The 23,211-nt window shown below is 35.8% G+C and overlaps 2 protein-coding genes across 5 annotated transcripts in view; both read right to left on the bottom strand.

Annotated features, from left to right (window-relative positions):
* The window catches only part of LOC145288103 (popeye domain-containing protein 3-like), a 221,224-nt gene that overhangs the window by 180,334 nt on the left and 17,679 nt on the right, over positions 1 to 23,211 (bottom strand). The gene's annotated exons all lie outside the window — the stretch shown is intronic.
* LOC145288222 (protein CFDP2-like) lies at positions 2,445 to 3,029 on the bottom strand. Its single transcript, XM_080136264.1, has one exon. The coding sequence runs from the start codon at positions 3,027 to 3,029 to the stop codon at positions 2,445 to 2,447; it is 585 nt and encodes a 194-aa protein (XP_079992390.1).

Raw genomic sequence — 23,211 nt, 5'->3', positions numbered from 1 at the left:
TAAGATTTTTTTCCATGCATCCATTGTAAACATGTATTCCAAACATGGATATCATCGAAATGAATCCTTGACAAAACTAAAACAAATCATGGCTAACACATTTATTTACACTTGCCAGAAAAATAATATCATAAAAAGCAAGACACATTAGTTTTTTATTCTACCTTTAAAGATAATGACATAAATATCTGATGATGATGATGATGATGATGATGATGATGATGATAATAATAATAATAATAATAATAATAATAATAATAATAATAATGGCAAGCAATCTACGAAAGATTAATGCTAGCAACAGTAAACGTAATCACTAGTTTTGTCTTCTCTGCGCCAGTTTCTCGAACCAAACGTTCTCAAGTCCTTTGCCACCCTTACTCAAGGCACGCCTCCATGCTGGTCTATCTTCGGCTAGCTCCTCCCACACATTCACATCGATGCCAAGAGCGATCAGATCCCGTTTAGCCACGTCTTTGAAGCGCAGCACCGGGCGACAACGGCTTCTTGATCCATTTGCCAGTTCGCTGTAGACGTAATCCTTAGGGAGACGGCTATCGGGCATTCTGTGCAGGTGTCCAAGCCAACTCGATCGTCAGATCTTGAGTGTCTGGAATAAGGAGCGGCTGTCGGCACGTCTTAGCACTTCTTCGTTGGTGATTCTATCCCACCAATTGATGCCCATGATACGTCGCAAGCATCGGAGATAGTAGACGTTCAGTCTTTTCTCGTGATGAGCATACGTGGTCCAAGTCTCTGCTCCATACAGTAGGGTTCTCAGAACACAGTATGCATAGATGCGGCATTTTGTGCGAGAAGTTAGGTATTTATTGAACCATGCTCTTTCACAGAGTTGGTTAAAAGTAGACGCTGCTCTACCTATGCGCGTTTGTAGCTCCTGTTCAATGGATACTCACTTGTTAATGTTGCATCCAAGATACGCAAAGTTCTCGACAGTCTCTAGTTCGTGGCTATTGATGATGATTGGTGATGCATTACCCTGGTGCATCACAACTGTCTTCTTCACACTGATTACCAGTGCGAACTCCACACAAGCAGCGTTCAATTTGTCAAGCAGCTGCTGGAGTCCACTTGAAGAGTGCGAGAACAATGCAACATCGTCTGCAAACAGCAGCTCAACTATTAGGACTTTTCGAATCTTGGTTTTGGCGCGTAGGCGAACCAAGTTAAAAAGTTTTCCATCAGAGCGAGTATGAAGGAACACACTGTCTTCGTCCTCGTGATTTCCAAAAGCGTGGTGCAGAAAAACTGAGAAGAAGATGCCAAACAGTGTGGGAGCCAACACACAACCTTGCTTGACTCCACTGCACATGGAGAAGTTGTCAGACATGTCACCCTCGAAGAAGACTGCGGCTGTCATGTTGTCATGGAGCGATCTTATCAAACTAAGAAGAGTTGGTGGACAGCCCAACTTTTGTAGGATGGAAAACAGACCATATCTACTGACCATGTCAAAAGCTTTCGTGAGGTCCACAAATGCGATATGGAGAGGTCTACGTTGTTCTCTGCATTTTCCTGGATTTGACGCACTAAAAATATCATGTCCGTGGTTGAGCGCCCGCTGCAGAAGCCGCATTGCGATTTTGGATAATCCCGGTTTGCAATCTGCTGGAGCCTTGGAAGGAGCACTCTGGTAAAGACTTTGACTGTAACACTGAGTAAATATATACCACGGCAGTTATTGCAATCTCCTTTGTCTCCTTTCTTGAATAAAGTGACAATTTTAGCATCTTTCATTGCTGTTGGAAATTTTCAATTGCGCCAACTGGTGCAGAGGAGGTCGTACAAGTGTGGGAGCAGGAACTTATCACACTTGAGCAAGTCTGCTGGAATCTCGTCGATACCTGAGGCCTTCCCTACATTCGTGTGTTGGAGAGCTACTTCGAGTTTTGACATAGTTGGAATGTTGTCCAGTTCGACTAGGGTGTTGAAGTTCGGAGTGGAATTTAAAGCTGTGACTGTGATGTTGCGCGGTTCGCCATATAGTACAGAGTAGTGCTCCACCCAGCGTTGAAGCTGCTTCGTAGGATCAGTGAGGAGCTCCCCTGTAGTATATTTTAAAGGGCAAACTTTCTTTGCGCTCGGTCCAGTTGCGTTGCGGAGTCCACGGTACATCACACATAGTTTACCGCAGTCAGCAGCAGTCTGGATTTCATCGCACAGGTTGTTCCAGTAGTTGTTTGCTCAGTGCCGAGCAGCTTTCTGGAATTGACTGCGAGCCTCTTTTAGCTTGAACAGGGTGCTGCGTGTCGGCCTGCTCACATAGTTCTTGTGAACATCGTTTTTGATCAGCCATCTAGTCTTCGCAAGGTGGCCGCTTGGTTCCAACAAAGGATGTGACTGCAGCGTCATGCATCGCAGTTTGCAGGATTTCCCAGGATTTATCCAGGTTCACTGCTTCCCCTGGTGCAGAATCTCTTAGCTTATTTTCGAGTGCAGTGCGAAACGCACTGATGCTGTCGTTGTTCTTTTGCAGCCGTGTTGAGACTACGGCGTGGTCTTGGCTTACGTGGTGCAGGTTTCTTGTTCGGGGGATCAAGTTGTGTCAGCACGAGTGAGTGATCGGTATCATCACTGGCGGAGTGGTAGGTTCTTGATCGTTTGACGGAACTGATGTCTCTTTTTCTACACAATGCAAAGTCCAATTGGTGCCAATGTGTGGAAGGAGAGTGTCTCCAAGAGACATGATGACACATTTTCTGTTTGAACCAGGTGTTTGCAATACAGAGTTCCTGTTGACTACATAGCTCCAGAGTTCTTTGAACATTTTCATTTATTTTATCAGTACCCAAATGACCAATGATGTCAGGTCTGTCAGTATGGTTTGCACCGACTCTGGCGTTGAAGTCTCCAAGTACTAAGAGATGATCGTTGGCTGGGATCCTGCTCAGTATTTCGTTGAGACAGTCGTAGAATTCATCCTTCACATGATCTTCTCTAGGCAGTGTTGGCGCATAGACGCTGATGAGGTGTACTAGTGTATCGGCACAGTTGATCTTCAGTGTCATAATTCTCTATGAAATGCTGACCGGAGTGTCGATTACATGTTCTCTGAATAATTTGTTTGTCACTGCAAAACCTACTCCATGGATGCGATGTTCCTCTTCTGCTTTGCCAGTCCAGAAGAAAGTGTAGTTTTGTTCTGAGATGGAGCCAGTTCCAGCCAATCTGGTCTCCTGTAGAGTGACAATGTCGACAGACAGCTTGGCAAGCTCACGGTCAAGTAATGCGGTCTTACGAGGCAGACCTTGTGCACAAAGGTTGAGATCCGGGTCATGCGTGAAAGCCGGGCACAGTGTACGAATGTTCCCACTTCTGAGTCGGAGAGTAGTCTTTGAATTGTGATTTGTAACAGGTGAATAATTTACATCCGTGATTGCCTGACCACCTCATCGAAGCGGCGGACGTGACGGGGTAGCACCTTACTGACCAGGGGCTGCCTGGTTTGAGGCGGGCGGTAGCCACCCATTGGGGCTAAATAGCCTCTTCCACCATTGCGGAGGATCGGAAGCGCCTGGTCGCGACGTCAATTTGACCAGACTTTTAACTCGTAACTATCCTCAACCGTAGTGAGAGCCTGGCCGAAGAAACTTGTGTGTTGCCCAAGCGGCACGAGTGAAATTTGACCAGAGCCAGTAGAATCCAAGGAAAGACAAGGTCGATACTTTGGTATCGACTTTGGCTGCAGGAGATGGAGATGGCCGTTGGCTCATAAGAAGCTCATCCGACCTTTGATAGATCTTGTTTTTGGTCCTGATGGGTGCCCCCACAACCTCCGCACCCAAGTTACCCCGATCGGGGGAGCCGGTTTAGTCGTCGACAACCCGGCCATGAGGCAGCTAGATAAATATCTGAAGAACTTAAATATTATTCATTCTGCTGAACCTTCGTGAAGGACGTCCAGTTTGGTAAATATTCAATACATTTTCTGACTCTTTTCAAATAAAACTAAGGAAACAACTCATCAATGTCCAGAAAAATGCACTACTAGTGTTATGTGGTTTCCCTTTGGCTATGATCACAGCGTAGTATCTGTATTATATTTCGGCAGCCAGTGCCAAGGATCAGAACGATTATTATGATTAATTGTTAAATTATTTATGTTAAACAAATATTTAGGAAAATGTTTTAAAAGAAAAGAATGTTAGTTAAATATTTTTGTTAAAATATTTAACTGGGAATTTTTATTGTTAAATATTTATGTTAAAATATTTATGTTAAAATATTTATGTTAAATATTTAACTGGAAATTTTTTGCTCAAGAAAAATGCTATGAATAGAGAAACGCATGAATAAAGCTAGTTTGGAATTTGGTTTAGTAAACAACGATGTAGCTTATCTGACAAACAAGATTGTCAACTCTGACTGACGATAAAGATACGTAAGGCAGGAGAAATCAGAATTAGAAGTTAGTCTGTAACGGGACGTCTGCAAGACGAGTTCTGAGGTAGGTATCTACTGGGTTACAAGGGACAGGAGTTTTCTTTGTGGTTCAATGGAAGAATCTACAGACCACCTAAGGAAAATGTAATGTAGATTAAAAGCTGAAAACTCCAAGACGTGGAACGTTTGGAAAAAAGATTTGGAAATGATAACTCGGCATTTTTAGTGCTCCATTCGGAAGAGGGTGACTTCATTTCAGGTGCCTGCTATTAGAGGAGAGGCAGACAATGAATAACGTATGTGTCAAGCAGACAACAGTGTTATTCATCATTATTAAAGGCTGTCCGTTATTGTTCCGTTCGTTATTGTCGTGAAAACACCACATACACATAGAAAGGCTATGAGATATACATGTAAAAAAAAATTAGTCAATTACAATCAAGTTTTACGGTTGTCTTTTGTTGAGTTCAAAAAACATGGCGACTTTATTATTTGTGTTAAATATTAAAACATAAATTTAAAAAATCTATTTTAGAAAATTGATTTTTATTTTTATCAGAATGGGATTTATTTTCTGATTACTCGACTATTTTATACCGGCTCTTTGGTCGGTGTTTATACAGTACCTGGGTATGTCAATTGCCATAATAATCTATCTTTTATCGCTTTATAGCTACCATAAAGTAAATATTTTCGAAATTTCATCGAAAAATATATTTCTTAATATTTATTTACACGAGAGAGTAAGTAACTAGGACGAATATTTTTATTTGTAAAAATAAACATAAAATATTCTATTTTTAAGCATAAATAATTTACTTTGGACGAATGTCGAATACTCTTTATGTTGACATTTTTGCAGATTATTAAAAAAAATATATTTTCTGCTTTTAACGAATATATTCATGTAATGTATTTAATGATATTCTGTCGATTTCTTTAAATTCATAAAACATCCATTTAAAACGTCATTTAAACTTTCATGACTCACTGAAGACGAAATGGTGTAAAAAAAAGAAATTATAAATCATGGTTTTAAGCAAAAATTACTTGCGTTAAATGTTGAGTATTCTTACGGTTAGGTTTTTGCGGGGTTATCAAAAGTGGGTCAATTAGTTAAAAAATATTGATGTAAGGTTTGTTTTATGTGATTATATTGATTTCTTTAAATTTATAACTGGATTATTCATTTGAAGTACACTGAACATTGGTAAACATTGATATTATCGGGGGGGGGTCCTATTATAAAATCCAATCATGTACTGCAAAGGTAAAAGCAAAAACAATCAAGCCAAACACCACGAATAAATATTTGAAAATATAAAGAACTTGAAACATAAGGTTGACTAAAATCATTGGATTTGGTGAATAACCCGAAAAAAGGTTAATATGTCGTAAAACAAAACAATCAAACCAAGCAATATTAATAAATATTTAAAAATGTAAAGAAATTAAAGCATAAAAGTTTTTATCAGAATTAATAAAATTAAATCCCATGAAAAGGGTTGATATGCAGTAAGACAAAACCAAACCAGTTTATTTTTATCCTTCAGACACCTGAGATTCGAACTCGGGTATTAACATCATAAAAAACTACTACTTTAATACTGTCTACTCTGCCTCTTCCTTTTTTTTCAACTAATAATGTTTCTATCTGCATACAAACAGATAAACGCCATAACTTTGTAATAGTATACAGATACATACCTAGATGAAACAATTAAAATGGTGTAGTGAAGTTTTACCATAACTTTAAACAAAACTAAGAGTAGAACTCTAAACTTTCTCTTTCCTTCATTTGTATACGAGCTAAAAATAATCCCAGACATAATGTCAACTTTTATGACGAATTAGACATAAGGGAAGAGTTCACTTCTTGCGTGTTTTTGGAAGAGTCCAATTATTTATGACGGACGAATTTTACTCTTATCACAATTTCTCTTCACTAAAAATATCCGTTATATCGATGTGCTAATTGCCAACTACAGATGGAAGTGGATTTGTGTAATGGTTATAAATGTGGACGGTGGATTCGGCGTACCGGGTTCGTTCCCTAATAACCTTAAGAAAAGTTATGAATCCATACATCCTCCATCCAACTATACAGTAAATAAAAAGATAGACGTATGGCGGTTTAGTTACCGGTGATAGGCTGCATGTTCTATTACTCAAAGGTCGAAGGTCGACGATTGTGGTTGTGACAGCGTACCAGCAATCGACAATAGAGAGCATGCTTTACGAGTGCATTTAAGGAGAAGACTTAGAATAAAGCGCGGAAGCATATTATTTACAGATATACAGGAGACATTTATGCAAAACTATTGAAGAATACAAGACGTGCTGGTGTACGTGTGTGTATATTTTTTGTATGAAGTTAATTGTTCATTATACGTATGAGTTCTTTGTACGTACGTGTGTATGAAGTAGAGTGGTCGTTGTGTATATATTCGTGTGTGTACGCGTGTTTGGATTCGTTGAATATTCATCGTGTATGCGTATGTGAGTCGAGGCGTGAGTTGAAACGTATCTCTCACATGGACAAGAAAGAACGTGTTGTCACTTCGGCGGTTCGAATAAAAGAGGAAGAAAAAAGGAAAACAAAAGAAACAGGTATAGTTCAAACGCAGCCTGTCGGCGGAAACGGAAATCACGACAAGGGCAGATAACCGCTGTGTATTTGAAAGTGTGTGCGTGTATGTGTTTATGATCAAAGTGAACGCATATTAAATCAAAAAATATGTGCGCATAGTGCCAAATATGTGCTCTCAAACATTGATTGTGTAACCAGTTTATGAGAAAGGAAACAGTATTGTTTCCAGTTGTGGATGTTTTTTTTGGGGGGGGGGGCATTGGACTCTGATTATGTTGGTTCAGTATTGATACGGTTTGGGAATGCGTAATCTTACTTCATTGTAAAGGCCACCTAAGCGGTTATCCATTGTTTCTGAAACGGTAATTCTGCATATGAATATTAACACCGAGGTTTGTGCTAAATTTAAGATAAAGGTTTGTAAAAGTTTTTTTTCGTTCTGAATTTAACGTAATAAATGTTAAAACGTCGTCCCATTTTGTATTTTGACGGATTAATATACAAAAATAAAATGCACTAATTTTCTAACGTAAGTTAAATAAGTTTTGGTAGTTGACTTTCTAAGCGATAGACTAGACCATTTTATTACTTTTATATACGACGAAAAACAGCCTGTGTTGCCAACGATGAGAATGATGATGGCGGCGACGACGACGAAAGCGACGATACGGGGTACAAGCAATTTATACAACCATGTAGTTAATAAATGTGCCACGTTTTCAGCGGAGGGTTTTAAAATTCCGATGTGAGATACGGTGGAAGTTTCGGGGAGGGGGCCACGTGACTTCCGGTAAAATCTCTTTCACTCTTTTAGCAGAGGACATTTTAATGAGTAATTGCGTTCTGTCTCCAAAACGGATTATGTGCAGAAACGGGCTATCTGTCAATCACTCCCTCTCTCTCCTTTTCTCTTTCCCTCTCTTTTTCTCTCCCACTTTCTGTTCCCTCTCTCTTCCTCTCTTTCTCATTCTCATTCTCTCTGTTTCAGGCGTATGAGTAATTCTTATTACTGTCCGTTTAAGTAAAGTTGTTATAAACTAAGTAAAAGTGCCAACATTGGATACACTGTACGGATTTAGGCAACGACGTTCTACTACAGATATTTTAACAGTCATTTCGGAACGCATATATCATGCACTGGCTGTACAAGCGAAGCAAAGACTGTAGCCGTCGATATTTTCAAAGCCTTTGGGCAAAGTCGGGCATGAAGGGCTGCTAAAGAAAATTAAATCTATAGTATAACTGAACGAATACTAAGTATAATTAGATCCTTCTTAGAAAATGGAACCATCGAGTTTGTCATTGATGGGCGGTCATCCAAGCAGCATAACTAATGCGGGAGTGCTTCAGAGGTCGATCCTTGGACCACTAATATTCCTGATATTTATTCATGACCTCTCCGATAATATTGTATCCGAGATGGGTACATTTGCTAACGACTCCACACTCTATATAACTTGTATAGGAAATAACGAATGAACACAAATCTATGAAAATGGCAGAATCTTAAGAAAATCACCTCCAGACCGTAGTGGAATGAGGACGTAAATGGATGTTGAAATTTAATATTAGCAAAACTAAGCTGATCATCTTAAACAGTTACAAGAAACCTGTCCAACCACTAATATCCATGACAAATAACTCACTACCCGAGAATTCTTCCATCAAACTTTTCGGGTTAACATTCACAGGAAATATGAACTGGAACAAATATATTGAGGACATTGCAAAGGCTGCTGCAAAGAAGGTGGGCTCCCTCTACCGAGATAAAAATAAACTACTAACACCTGAGAATATCTTGTACCTCTACATCCCTGCGCCTGTTTTACAAATATTTTACTGCGTTATGCTCTGATAAACTCATTGCAATGGTGCCCCCCCCTCGATGTACATATCCCAGACAAACCTGCTTGGCAACAAATCACACCTCTTTACTATTAAGGTCGCTAAATACCGGAAGGCTTTCTACTCTAACAGCTAGACTTTGGAACTCCTTTCCTGCTACCCGCTTCTTATTGGCATTTTCGCAACATCCGTTTACTATTAATTTCTTGCTGATAATAATCGATGTCTTTCACTAGAATTTGTGTGGCAAAAAGCCTCCCTGAAATCCCAGTACTTTAAACGCTCTTCCAGTTGAGATGATCTTCATCATCGATCTTTCTATCCTGTTTAATTCTTCACGACTACTTTGTATGACGTAAACTGAGGCTTATGCCATCATTTGTTTGGTGGAAAGAAAACCTTAGTGAATTTCTTATGGTTTCAGTTTTCTTGAAATTGCCTAATGTACATTATTATTATTCACTAGGAATTTTAACACACGCCATCATCAAAGATTTCTCTCTGTCAACAACTTTTTGTGTTCTCTGAAGTCTAGGTAACAGCAAGTATTTACAAATTCCAAGTACGCTCCACTTCTTTCGATAATCTTTGTAAATGAGTTTGCGTTATCGCAACAGCTGTTTGCCATTGATTTCTCGATGGTAACGGCCATTGGCCTTTATTAGAATTTGGGTGGCAATAAGCCTTCTCAAGGTCTCAGTGTTACATGAAAGGGGACAAATCCCAATAATTAGAGGAACAACGTAGATAAGTTTGAAAAAAAATATTTGTTAAAAGGAAAAGGTTAGAATCGAAACGAGTATTCAAAAGTTAAAAGTGAATACATTTCGCAATCACGGCAATTTAGGAATTGTCTATTGTGTTTAGAAATAATGATAAACCAGAGGTCAGAGTTAGAACAATGGAAAATAAAAACTGTTCAGGAATTTTCTTTGTGTGGCCGAAGGCCTGTTAAATACTTATGGATATGTAAAATCTACGTGAGCATATTCACGTGATTGGAGCACGTTTTGACAACAAAAAGAAGTTTCCAATATATTCAGAGTCAGTTTTAGTCAGGGTAGAAAGCCGAGATGAGAGCAGCTCAGTCAGGGTCGAATCGAGAAAGAAAAGCGTTAGCTGAAACCCTTTTGGAAGCGAACGGCGGGGGGGGGGGGAGATAAGACAATGTAGAATCTAAAAGGCATTGAATCCCTGATCATCTCATCCGGATGGAATAAAAGGCCATCATTTTTTTTTGTAAACCTGTGTTTTTGTTTTGTCACCTTTTAACCAGGTAACGCGATTTTGTCTGCTATATTTGTAAAAGAACTTGATATGAAATTCCCTCCTTCCAAAGTGTAATTGAGTCCCCCTCCTCAAAAGTGTCAACGGTATCCCTCTTTCCATAATGAACGTTCATCACCTATGTTTAATATGAAATGTCATCGTCGTCGTCGACTTGTTACATAAATGTTGCATCCTCTGGATATGACATTGATATGTAACTGTCAACACCAGTTCTGTTTGCACTCAGCCAGTAGTGCCAGTTGATATCTGAAGTACTATTTTAAGGGGTATCATCATCATCATCATCATCATCATCCCCATATATAATAAAATGACTGTAGAAATTCTCTTCTGGACTAAAATATCGTAGGTTTGCAACAACAGATATCACATAATAAAGTCAATACATCAAAGCTAATAGCCACTATTATTCGAACATCAGCCGTGATAATAAAATGGTACATTGCATCCTACGAGCAACACCATCACAATCGTAACATCTTTAGAGGAAGGAGTCTCTATTTTTCACTCTAAATATTTAGGTCTACCATTGCTACCAGTTGTCACCGGGAGGAATTCTACACTTTCCACAGATTCTGTGATTACACCTACCGTAACTGGCTCATAAATACATAAACCTAACAAAATCTTTCCAGTTTCTGATTCATAAATTATAAAGGCTCCTTTACCAAAGTCTGCTTATTATGATTGGCTGAGTTCAGAAAATTCCCACATTTCGAAACCAGTTCTTCGCTTTATAAACGAGCGCTTACTAAAATTAAAATATGGCGTCCCTAAGAGACATATTATTTTGCCTAATGTAAATAAAAACAATTTTTTAAAATACGGAAGTTTATCTGTTAATTATTTCATCTTTTCCATACGATTTGGTATTATAATTTTCTGGTATTATAATTATGTAAAATTGTCACCGACAAATAGTTTTTATATAATAACGTTGTGCTTTCCGACAACCCGTCAAATAAAGAACGTGCTGGCGTTGTTTGGCTTTTGCCAAGACTATGGACTATTTGTCAACGAGAATTTTACGTCTTATTCGTTTACTGATAACCTGAAAACCTTTAAATGTTGTTAAACTAAGGCGAATGTGCAAAGCGGAGAGAAACAACCAATTTAACTTATTTTGAACATTGAACATTATCTTTATTAATACTGTATAGAGAATATGGTTGTATTGAAAATGTTAACTATGGAGTAAATTGAAGAGGTTAGCTCCCAAATATTTGCGTTTTCTATTATTATGCCGAACAAATTATAGAAGTTTATTGCACGAAAGAAAGCGAACTTATTTTTGCGAACAATTTTATTTCCACAATATATCTTTTAATAAAATTATGTAGCTTTTTTCGGGACAAATTGTGATAAAAATGACGTGATTATTTGGAAGCTAAACTCTTCAATATATAAATATATATTAAATGCGTCGGTTCAAAACATCACCAATCGGGACAAGTACACAAAATATAATGACGCACAAAATACATAAATGTTTTGATATTTATGCACATACTCTTCGTTTTTTCAATTTGGCTTTTGGTTTGTGAAAATCTGGCTATGGTTATGAATTTGGCCTTTTTTAGCTTTTTTTTCTGAATGATTTTGCTTCAATATTTAGTAGAGTCTTGCAATCCAATTCAGGTCAGCTATTGGACACGTTTATTCTTTTAAACTTTTTAAAATACACATAACTTTAAGATTGTAAAATAATTTTTTAAAAAAGAAAGAATTGATGAACCTGAACAATGCTGCACCTACCATTTACTTTTTTATTTTTCATTTATTCGTAATTTTTCAATGATGATCAGCACATACAGACGTAAATTTGGAATTATAACGTTCTACTACACTGAACACCCACTTTTTGGCCACTCTCGTCGTTAATGCTGCCACTACATTTAGATTTTCTTTTTAATTTAAAAAAATAATTAATTTTTCGCAAATTTCTACGACGCTTATAGATTACATGTTTAGCTTTCAAATGAACAAAATACCTTAGAAAACATTATATACACCTTACCAACAGAAAAGGGAAATATTTAACGGCTAGGGAGAGAATTAACTACTGACGTGGGAAAAAAGTATGTGTTTCATTTATTAGAACGTTATCATTACAAATTGATCTTCGACTATTCCAGTCGATTCTTGCTTTGATGTGGTTAGTTCTAATTGCGTTTTGTGCAGCTGTTATTAGTGATTCAGTTTCCCTGTTAAGGTTTCCTTTTTGTAGCCATTTTCAAGCATTTTCGTTAGTCTCTTCTTTTGCCATCCTTATGAATCGTCCATGTAACTGTTTCTCGTCCCATTTTTTTTCCTTGTCTTATTTCTCGTCTCTTCTTTTTATCTTATTTGCTTCTTGCTGCAGTAATTATTCTTTCAGTGCTTTACATTATATATTTTTTAATCCTTTTTTTGTGTTATTTACAGACCAGTCCTCTTCCTCCGTTTTTCCTTTTTACATAGTCGGTCAGTATCATCTTTCGAGTGTAGTGCATTATGAGTTTCTTGGTCTTCTGGTAGAGATTCCTTAGTTCTTCTTTGATCCAGCTTAAAAACGGTCCATGGGAACTTATTAATGACACTGCCACCGTGTTTATTCCTTTAATTAGGTTTCAACTATTTATTATTATTATTATTATTATTATTATTTCTTTTTATATTCTCGTGAATGGCGCCATGTTTTGTTTGTTGAAACAAAAAAGAAAAATTAATTCGTCGATTTTTTGCAACTAGTTTTCCTTTGCTTTTCTCTACTTTCATCTGAAACGTTTGTTGTACGGGCGATTAATAGCAGCAGCAACATACAACCGTGATACATTGTCACGTGATAAGCAAAGCGTGTCACGTGATTAATGGCAATTGAATATTGCTATATTCAACAGCTGAAAGCAGAAAGCTGACCGATTGAATAACCAACTCCAGTCTTAATGGCAAAACAATGTGGCAATTACTAAACAAAATGATATAATTAGTCCCCAGGAATTACTTCTACCAAGTCAACATCTATCTCAATTCACGAAAAAATTAAGAATATTGAATTCTCTGGCTGGGAAAATATTTAGCTTGATAAAGACTATTTGAATTTCATTGAAAAAGTATTCAATAAGACATTTTATTTATTTTTTTAACTGTGGACCCATTAAAGTCAACTACTTGAATAACATGAAATTAGATTCAGTTCAAGGGAAAAATGTGGAAATCGAGAGGTTAAAAATGAGATATTGAAACTCGATTGTAAACAGAATAGAAATGATTTTGTATTTCGCATACAAACATTAAAACAACAATCTCTCTTTTTTAGTTGTTGAATTATTTTAATTATACTAGAATTGTCTACAATTGACGTATTATCTGACGTATTGGACAAAGTAATTGATATTAAGTTGTTCCAAAAGTTCGTAAAGACTTGCGAAAAATAACATTTTTATGCAATTTTTATTTGTTTTATAATTTTTTTTATATTGTTATAATGGTCATCTTTCTATTCAAGATGACAATTGATAAAATTGAGCTACGAGTTTTGATTCATTACTGCTGGAAGTGGGGCCTTTCAGCCAGGAAAGCAGCAGAAGAAATCTGTGCTGCTGTAGGTAAATGGAACAATTGCATATACGGTGGTACAAACAATTGCATATACGGTGGTACAAGCGTTTCGATTCTGGCGACATGAGTCTTGAAGATAAGCGTCGTTCGGGGTGGCCGTTAAAGTTGGATGATGGGGGATTGCAAACCGGCTTGGACATTGCGCTTCATCAAGCACTCGAAAATTGGTTGATGAGCTTGAAATTAGCAAATCGACAAGTCACCAACACTTGAAGCAACTTGATTTTGTTTAGCAAAGGCCGTACTAAGATCCGCACGAATTCACCGAAGCACAAACCAACAGACGAGTTGAAATTTGCCGTCAATTGCTCAGCAATCCATTTAACGAGCACTTTTGGAAACGCATTGTGACATAGTACGAGAAATGGGTCTTTCACAACAATCGAGAAAAGCGATGGGGTCAAAAAGAGTAAGAGACATTGTCGGTTTCAAACCCAGAATGGGCAGAAATCAGAATCTCACAGTATTAATGCTGGAATCCCTCAAGGGTCCATCCTGGGCCTAACTCTCTTTCTGATCTCCATCAATGACCTTCCAACTCACATCCTAAGGTCATTCGTAGACATTTATGCTGACGACACTACCGTCTATGGCAACACTTCAAAGGTCGTAAACGACCAAGTTCTCTCTGATTCCCTCTCCTGTGATCTTGGGCACGTGGGGAAAGAGATGACAATGAAGAAAGAGGTGCTGGTTAATTTTAATGCATGTAAAATATATCTTCTCTCCTTACATCATTAACGCTCTGATCATGCCTGGCATCAATTGAAATGAATCGCACGTTAGGGAGGCTCCATGTTTACACAAGCTTCTGGGACTGGTCTTTACTCCAAATCTAAAATGGAATACATACATCAAATCTGTTCCCAAGGTCTCTGGAAAAATGGTAGAATAATTCTACCGCTCCAATAGATATCTCACTGCCGATGCAATTCTCTTCCTGTATAAGAGCTAAGTACATCCAAGGATGGAGTACTGTTGCCACATCTGTCAAACTGAAACCACTATCAATAATTTCCCCCACTCTTTATCTGTACCTAAACCTACACATAGATTCCACTGTTGCATAGGAGTTATATTAGAAGGGACGGATATTATATATTTGTTTGAGTGTTCCGATGGGAGAGATATATCGCGTATATATAAAGAGAGACAGGGTATATATAAAGAGACCAGGTAATACATTTGAATGAGGGGGATATATAGAAAGAAGATAGATAGACATTTATACAGTCTGTGAATGTTTCTATGACATATATTGTAGAGAGGAGGGATCGGTTCTTTTAACCAAGGGGGAAACAGTCATTACTTATGATAGCTGAGGGAGACACATTACTAAGATGATTTTATGCACAAAGTTCATATAAATGATTCACAATAGCTTTGTTTATTAAGAATGACACAACACAAGACGGCAGTTACAAAATGATGATGTTTCTTTATTTCTTGACCGGTCAATGATTTCAAATCAAACATTCAAAGTCCTACGTGATTTCAACTTCTTACCTTTCACCTCCAAAGGTGGATTCCTTTTTACCAATGTCAACTCTTTCTGACCCTCCTGTCGACTCTGTTCGACCCTCTCTCGTCTCTGTCTCGAGCTGTATCACTAAAACTCCAACTATATTGAGAACTCATCTCTTAGCCATGACGTCATTGCATGGCCAACACGTGCATCTCGATCCCATGGCCTAGACATGCTTCACTTGTTCGTTCTTTCCATGTCCGAGCATGTGCCCGACTCACGTGTCCTGAATTCACGTGCATTGTTCACACATCTCTTCTTCTAACCTATTTTTTCGACTAACCTATTTTCAATATGTTTAACATTTTCTATGGTTCGTTTTCAAATTCCTTATTTTAATTTAATTTTCATAGACAGAATTGAATCATCAAATCCCTTTTTCAATAACATTTCTAATCAACGAATTCCTTTTCAACAAACATATCTGCTTATTTATTTTAAAACTCTCCTGAATCTTAATTCCAAACCTAGCTTTCCAGGTTCGAATTCGCGGACTATCCTATCTCATTTTTTATTTACTTACAAGAACAGGAGACCTGTTCTCGTAACACCATGAACAAACTTTCTGTCTTATAACTGCACGCCTGTGGAACTCTTTTTTCTTTACCTGCTTTCCAACTGATTACAATGCGGTCGTCTTCAAGTCCAACGTAAACAAGTTCTTGATGAGTCGTCCTCTTAATCCAATTTCTTACATTTCTACTACTAACGATTATTATATTATAATATCTCGTTGATTACTGTACGCGAATCAACCCTTATCCTCAAGTGGCTTCCGGGCCTTGATAAGTGGTGACTTCTTGTGTGAAAAAAATAAATTATCGATTCGGTAAGAAAGCCATGTGCGTTTGGTGAAACTTTGAAGGAATCGTTCACTTCGAGTTGGTTCTGAATGGTCGGGTCATCAGTGCCGAACATTACTGTAAATAACTGGACTGGGTCTAAGAAGAATTAAAGCCAAAGGACCCATCTTTGATCAACCGACAACGCGCTTTGATGCAACAGAATAATGTCATGCCGCATACCACCAGGAGACCAAAGACAATTTTGAAGAGCTGGATGGCGTTGAGGTTCTGCCACATCCAACCAAATTGTGTTCCATCAGATAATGACTTGTTCCACTCAATACAACACTTTCTAAATGTTTGCCGATTCACCTCGTTTGATGAAGTCGAGGAAGCATGTCCAGAATTCTGTAACTCGAAGCCGACTGAATGGTACTTTGACCAGATCCGAAAGTTTGCAGATCGATGGCAGAAAGTCTTGGAAAATGATCTTTAATTTTAAAGATTACTTTTTGCTTGATGAGTAAAATTTCAATTTTTTTGCAAGTGTTTACGAATTTTTGAACAACCTAATAAAATTTAATTTTAAAGTTACACTCTTCTGGGGGTTGAATGTTCAATCCTCAGTGCGGGCGACACTCAAAATACAATTGCGAATTACTTAGGACTTTTCAACACCCGTGGATTAAATAAAGCGTTCCGTTCAGAATTCCGGAACAAAAAGATTCCCGAGTCCGATAGAAAGATTTCCGTTCGACAACATACATCTGAAAAATGTTAAAGGTTACATCGATCGAAACGTTGCGAAAAGAAGATGAGAACAATAGTCTGTAGAATCCAAATAATACGAATAATCAAACCTTATCTCAAGAATTCAGAATTGTAAAAAAATATTTTGTTTTCAATGAAATTCTCGCTATCTTTTTTTATCGCTCATTATATTTAGCTCGTTCCTTTTACGCGAATGTATGCGAACCAAAGTGATGGTAACAGTGGCAAACCAGAAGTTCAATTTGAACTGTATCCCCTTATTTATTTCATCGGATTTCGTCATACCTAAGAAAAACACGACTTGCTTAGTCGTAAAATGTGATTGTTTTTAATTTAAAAAAATACTTAATCAAATTACGTCATTTTTGGAATATGACATCTCCGTGCCGCCATAAGTAGCGATTTGAATAAGCATTAACATTTACAACCAAGAAAAATGTAATGAATACATTTCCGTTTCAAAATCTTGTTGAAAAGATTTGAGTAAGAAGCAGAAAGAGAGATAGAGGGAAGACATAATGAATATATTTTCGTTTCGCGACCGTTAAAAAAACAAGTAGAAAGTGAGGGGGTGTGAAAAGAGAGAAAACGGAAGAGAAGAGAGAGATTAGAGCGCGATGGCTATCACACCAAATGCTGGACAAACTTTTTCTCGACATTTTCGGTTTTGTTCGCGGCTAATTTTGAATGAGAAAAAGTAGGATAAATATCCAATTATTATTGACTTCAATAATTGTATTATCAACTCAAATGTAACGAATATAGTTCCGTTTCACAATTATATACCAATAAAACAGCAGATAACAGATGTGTCTGTTAGTAAATATTTAACCGATAAACTCATAAACTACTGTGTACTTAACACTAAAATTAAGTAGAAATAATATTTATACACTAAGAATGATTTATAACGATTAAAATCTTTGTTTGGATGGATGAATAACGTGTACAAACATATAGCGGCAAGTTGAAAAGCAAAATGTTCATTTCAACATATTTTTACTTCTTTCTGCGCATGCCCAAATTCAATTCATTTCTTCAAGTCATTTAATATTAATCTATTCTTACGTATCCGTCGATAACTACATCGGTATGTGACATAGCTAGATCGCTAAATATTTTGGTTTCAATCCTAGCTGACAGCACCAAAATCATTTTTCAAAACTTTTCAAATCACTATTATGTATTAGGTACAATATAATATTAAATAGAGAATTAAAGCTGCATGAATTAAAATATATGTAAAAGTATTTTACGACTCGACAAGGACGGCCGCCCCCTCCCGTCCGCTAGTATATAATATAAAGATGAAACATTACATAGAGCTAGAAAGACATGAAGGTTTATTTTATTTATAAATACATACAGTTTTATATCGCAAGATAAACAATGATACAGAAAACGATGTCGCAATCAAGAGAAGGTGATTCCGTTTCACAATAATTTAAAAATAAAAAAATGCTAAAAAAGAGAAAAAGCTTAAATTTATTTTAGCAGATTAATGTACAGAAAATCTATCACTTAATTGTCTAGATCTGTACCTATGCATAAAGGCACTGCGTGTGCGCGCGTGCGGGTGTGTGTGTGTATGTGTGTGTATCTCTACACAATAACTCTCTCAATTTAAAGTCTACATACTCGAAATCTGATATACTGGGTACTGAGATTTGGGAAAATCTGTGTAATCCGTTTTCAGCCAGAAATTTGGCTGTTAAGGGGTCAAAGTTCAATGATTTGACCTTTGAGAACTCTACCAAACTCCTCCGACAATTTTGGGTCTAAACACGTGAAATTTTAGATGTAGGTTCCTTGGACATGGATCTAACTTAATAACTGAATTTGAGCATAAAACAATAAATGTTAAGGGGGGTCATAATAGGGGTCAAAGTTTAAAAAAAATTGACCTCTGCGGTCTCTACCAAATTACTCAGACAATTTCTGGTCTAAAAATTTGATATTTTATATAAAAGGTTAATCAGAGATAGGGCAAGCTTTTAAATCGGTTTGGGTTGAAAATTTTTAGTTACCAATATATAAATGTATGTATGTATGTTTGCATATCTGCCTAAAACTTTCGACAGAGGCGACGGATTTTTACAAGATCAGTATCATTTTGACGTTCGACCTTTCAGACGACAAATATCGAAAGATTGGCTAAAATCATTAATATCTTCACCTTATATAATACATATAATACATATAATACAAAGGGCAAAAATCTGTTTAGATGTATTGTGTATGTTTCTATGTCTGCCTAAAACTTTCCACAGAGGCAACGGATGTTCACGAAATCTGTATCGTTTTGAAGCTCGACCCTTCGGAGGACAAATATTGAAACATTGGCTAAAAGCATTAATTTCTTCACTCTGTGAACTTTTCTACATGGAGAGGTAGCAAAATATCCTTCCTTCATGAAAATTTAGCCAAACACACATTACGCAAAAAAAGACGTTCTTTCTTGAATTAGTTTAAATATAAAAAACGGCCTAATATCGCTCACGCGATCATAGACCACTCGTTAAAGTGGCAACGTTGGAATTTTAAGATTGCATGTTCGAGCCTAGATATCAGATATATTTTTTTCGATTTTTTAAGGTTTTAATATTGAAACAGCGTTATTATGACATGTTTACGTTCGTTTTTTTTTTCTATCACGTTTCCTGCTTCGTTTTTGTTTTTGTTTTTCCGATTTTTCTTAAGAAGTTTTAACATTTAAACACGGTTATTTATGCCATTTTTTTCGTTCGCTTATTTTGCATCACGTTCGTGTTTTTTTTTTTTTTCTTGTTTTTGTTTTTCGATTAAAATATGTTATAATATTTAAACACGGTTATTACGTTCGCTTATTCTTTATTTTCCATTTTGTTTTGATTTACCCTCCCCACACACACACCTCACCACACCCGGGCAACGCCGGGTACCCCTCTAGTTATTCATAAAATTTATAGAATATATCTGTTTCCCTTTTATATCGTACGTAAAAATAATACCTGTCCAATGTTTATTTTTCATGATAGCATTATGTCTGAATTTCTGAAAATTGCCGCGTTATTTTAAGATTAATAGATTTTATCATCCAGTTTCTATTTCACTAAAATTACACAATAAAATAGAGGAGTTGGCTGACACTTGATTGTCATATCAAATTAATCGAAATAGATTGATAGGGTATATAACCCCCGCGACTCACGCGCATATTGCGTAATCTACAGCTCCAATTTTCACAAACTCACAACACAAGCATGAAAGAAGGTTGTAACACGTCGGACGTTATCTTCCAAGTGGTCTCCTGTGTCTGGTTTATCAGCTTAAATATGGGCGTTAACATATTTACAAAGAAGATATTATAATGGGTTAAATCGCAAGAACGAAGTGGCCAGTTGACAGGTCCATTTCATGAAATTATTCATTCATCAAATGTTTCAAAATGATTTTCAAAATGAAATTGCATAATTTGCAAACGCTGCCCGGATGTTAGTTTCTTCGTTCGAGCTGAAATAAGAATAACCGATAGCTGCTAAATCTGTAATTAAATAAAACAGAGGTGTCAATTTAAAGTACTCAGCATATATATATATATATAGAGAGAGAGAGATAGAGAGAGAGAAAGAGAGAGAGAGATACTATGAGGTTATTATTTTCAAGAGGTTTAGTAACCGATGAAGTTTAACGAGGTTAATACCAGAGTGCTCAATACATAACTAAAGCGGAGTATACTCTTTATTTGTTTTTACATAAGCAGTAATACATTGCTGCATATCCTGAGCATGTTTCAGTCAGCTAGTTACCAGTAACAAGATAGCTTTGCTTTCGTAGAATAGATATGAGATTTCTTTGCTTCCGCCAAAAGAGGTCTCTAGTTACTGGTAACTAGCCAACCGAAACATGCTCAGAACTGTATAGCAACATATTACTGCTTATATAAAAACAAATAAAGGGTATATATATATATATATATATATATATATATATATATATATATATATATATATATATATATATATACTCTCTTTATTTGTATGTGGATGACTATATATATATATATATATATATATATATATATATATATATATATATATACTCTCTTTATTTGTATGTGGATGACTATATATATATATATATATATATATATATATATATATATATACTCTTTATTTGTATGTGGATGACTATATATATATATATATATATATATATATATATATACTCTTTATTTGTATGTGGATGACTATATATATATATATATATATATATATATATATATATATATATACTCTTTATTTGTATGTGGATGACTATATATATATATATATATATATATATATATATATATATATATATACTCTTTATTTGTATGTGGATGACTATATATATATATATATATATATATATATATATATACTCTTTATTTGTATGTGGATGACTATATATATATATATATATATATATATATATATATATATACTCTCTTTATTTGTATGTGGATGACTATATATATATATATATATATATATATATATATATATATATATATACTCTCTTTATTTGTATGTGGATGATTATATATATATATATATATATATATATATATATATATATATACATATATATAATTTTTTAAAGTCGCCCTTTAATTTGTGTGAACGTATATAACATTTTTATTCATTTATTATTTTTTAAAAGCAGTAATCTACGTACACGCGTGTTTCGAGGTAATTGCCTCTCGTCAGCGTAGCTCAACTGTCTCTAGGGATCGAACGTCAGACCATGTTATATCCGTCCAAACAAATTAAAGGGCGACTTTCTAAGTAAATAAAAAAAAATGAGCTTCGAGGCGGAGCCAATATTAACCGTATTTATCGCTTGAAAAAACAACAATAACAAATCAAAATTTATAAGCGATGAAAATAAACAGTAAAGTCATCTAGGGTTCGTGGCCTAACGGTTAAGTAACCGGACTGTGATAAACATGGTCTTACGTTCGATCCCTAGAAACAGTTGAGCTACGCTGACGAGAGGTAATTACCTCGAAACACGCGTGTACGTAGATTACTTAAAAAATTTAATTACTTTTAAAAAATAATAAATAAATAAAAATGTTATATACGCCAAACAAATTAAAGGGGGACTTTCTTAGTAAATAAAAAATAAAAATGAGCTTCGAGGCGAACCCAATATTAACCATATTTATCGTTTGAAAAAAACAACAATAACAAATCAATCTCTGTCTGTGTGTGTGTCTCTCTCTCTCTCTCTATATATATATATATATATATATATATATATATATATACACTCCTATGTTTTGTGTGTGTATTGATATTCATATTAAAAACCCTTTTTTCTATTTATTTCAAAAGAAAATACAACGTTGTTATAGATGGGTTGTTGAATTGCAGTAATCTGCAAAAGATCTTGCTAATTTGTATATTCTTTTAAACATTCATTTTAATTAATTCCCTATTAGGTTTTTGGGTTTCTTATAGGATGATAATCTTTACATATAATATTTTAATGCAGATATTCTACATGCTTTATCCTTGCGTAATATTTGCGTAAAAAGGTGATAGTAAACACAAACTTCTTTTTATATATATTTATGTATGAGTTCATATATTTGTTTTAAAAAATTTGCCTACCAAACATCTCTGTCAGTTTTTGGTCTACAGACATGAAACTTGATATATAGGATAATCGAACCCATATGAAACTTTATATTTGAGTTTTAGCCGGAAAAAATCGGTGTAAAAATGTGAAAATTAAAAAAATTAAATTTACCAGGTGATGCTAGAACGATGGCATCACGAATATGCATGCGTAACGCAATAGCTATTAATTCATGTTTGCATTTTTAACCTTGCAGCAAACATGTCTTCATAGCTCAGACATTAACGTCAAAGGAAAAAGTAAATCGTAAGCTAAACGTTTTGGTTTCGATTCTTAGTGGTGGCGCATGCATCATATTTTTTCTTTTTACTTTTTAAATCATACATATATAAAGGCTTGTAGACCTTTTTCTCACAACTTGTTCATCTTCCGGTCTGTCTCCTCTGGGATTTTCCGATCACTCGGTTGTATCAGTTAAGATAAAAATGAAATGTAATAAGTCCTCAGACGTACTTCTCCATCGTATAGTATATCGATACTCTATGGCTGACATGGATAGCTTCCGTACATTTATATCCGATATATCCCTGCGTTCCATGTTTAAAAAGAATGTGTCCGCTATAGTATTCGACCTGATGGAATGGTTAATTGTAGGTATGGACAGCTTCATATCCTCAAAAAAATTCCAGCAAAAACCTAACAGCCAGCCATGGTTCTCGCCAGAGTGTGCTACTGCTATTGCGCACAGAAATCACTTTTTCCATAGCTTCCAACGTAATAGATTTAATGAGACT

The sequence above is a fragment of the Euprymna scolopes genome, chromosome 11 (assembly GCF_053919585.1).
Source record: "Euprymna scolopes isolate OS-2025 chromosome 11, ASM5391958v1, whole genome shotgun sequence".
Classification (NCBI taxonomy): Eukaryota; Metazoa; Mollusca; class Cephalopoda; order Sepiida; family Sepiolidae; genus Euprymna; species Euprymna scolopes.
Note: the sequence above shows the minus strand (reverse complement) of the source record. Positions and strands in the feature narration are given on the sequence as shown.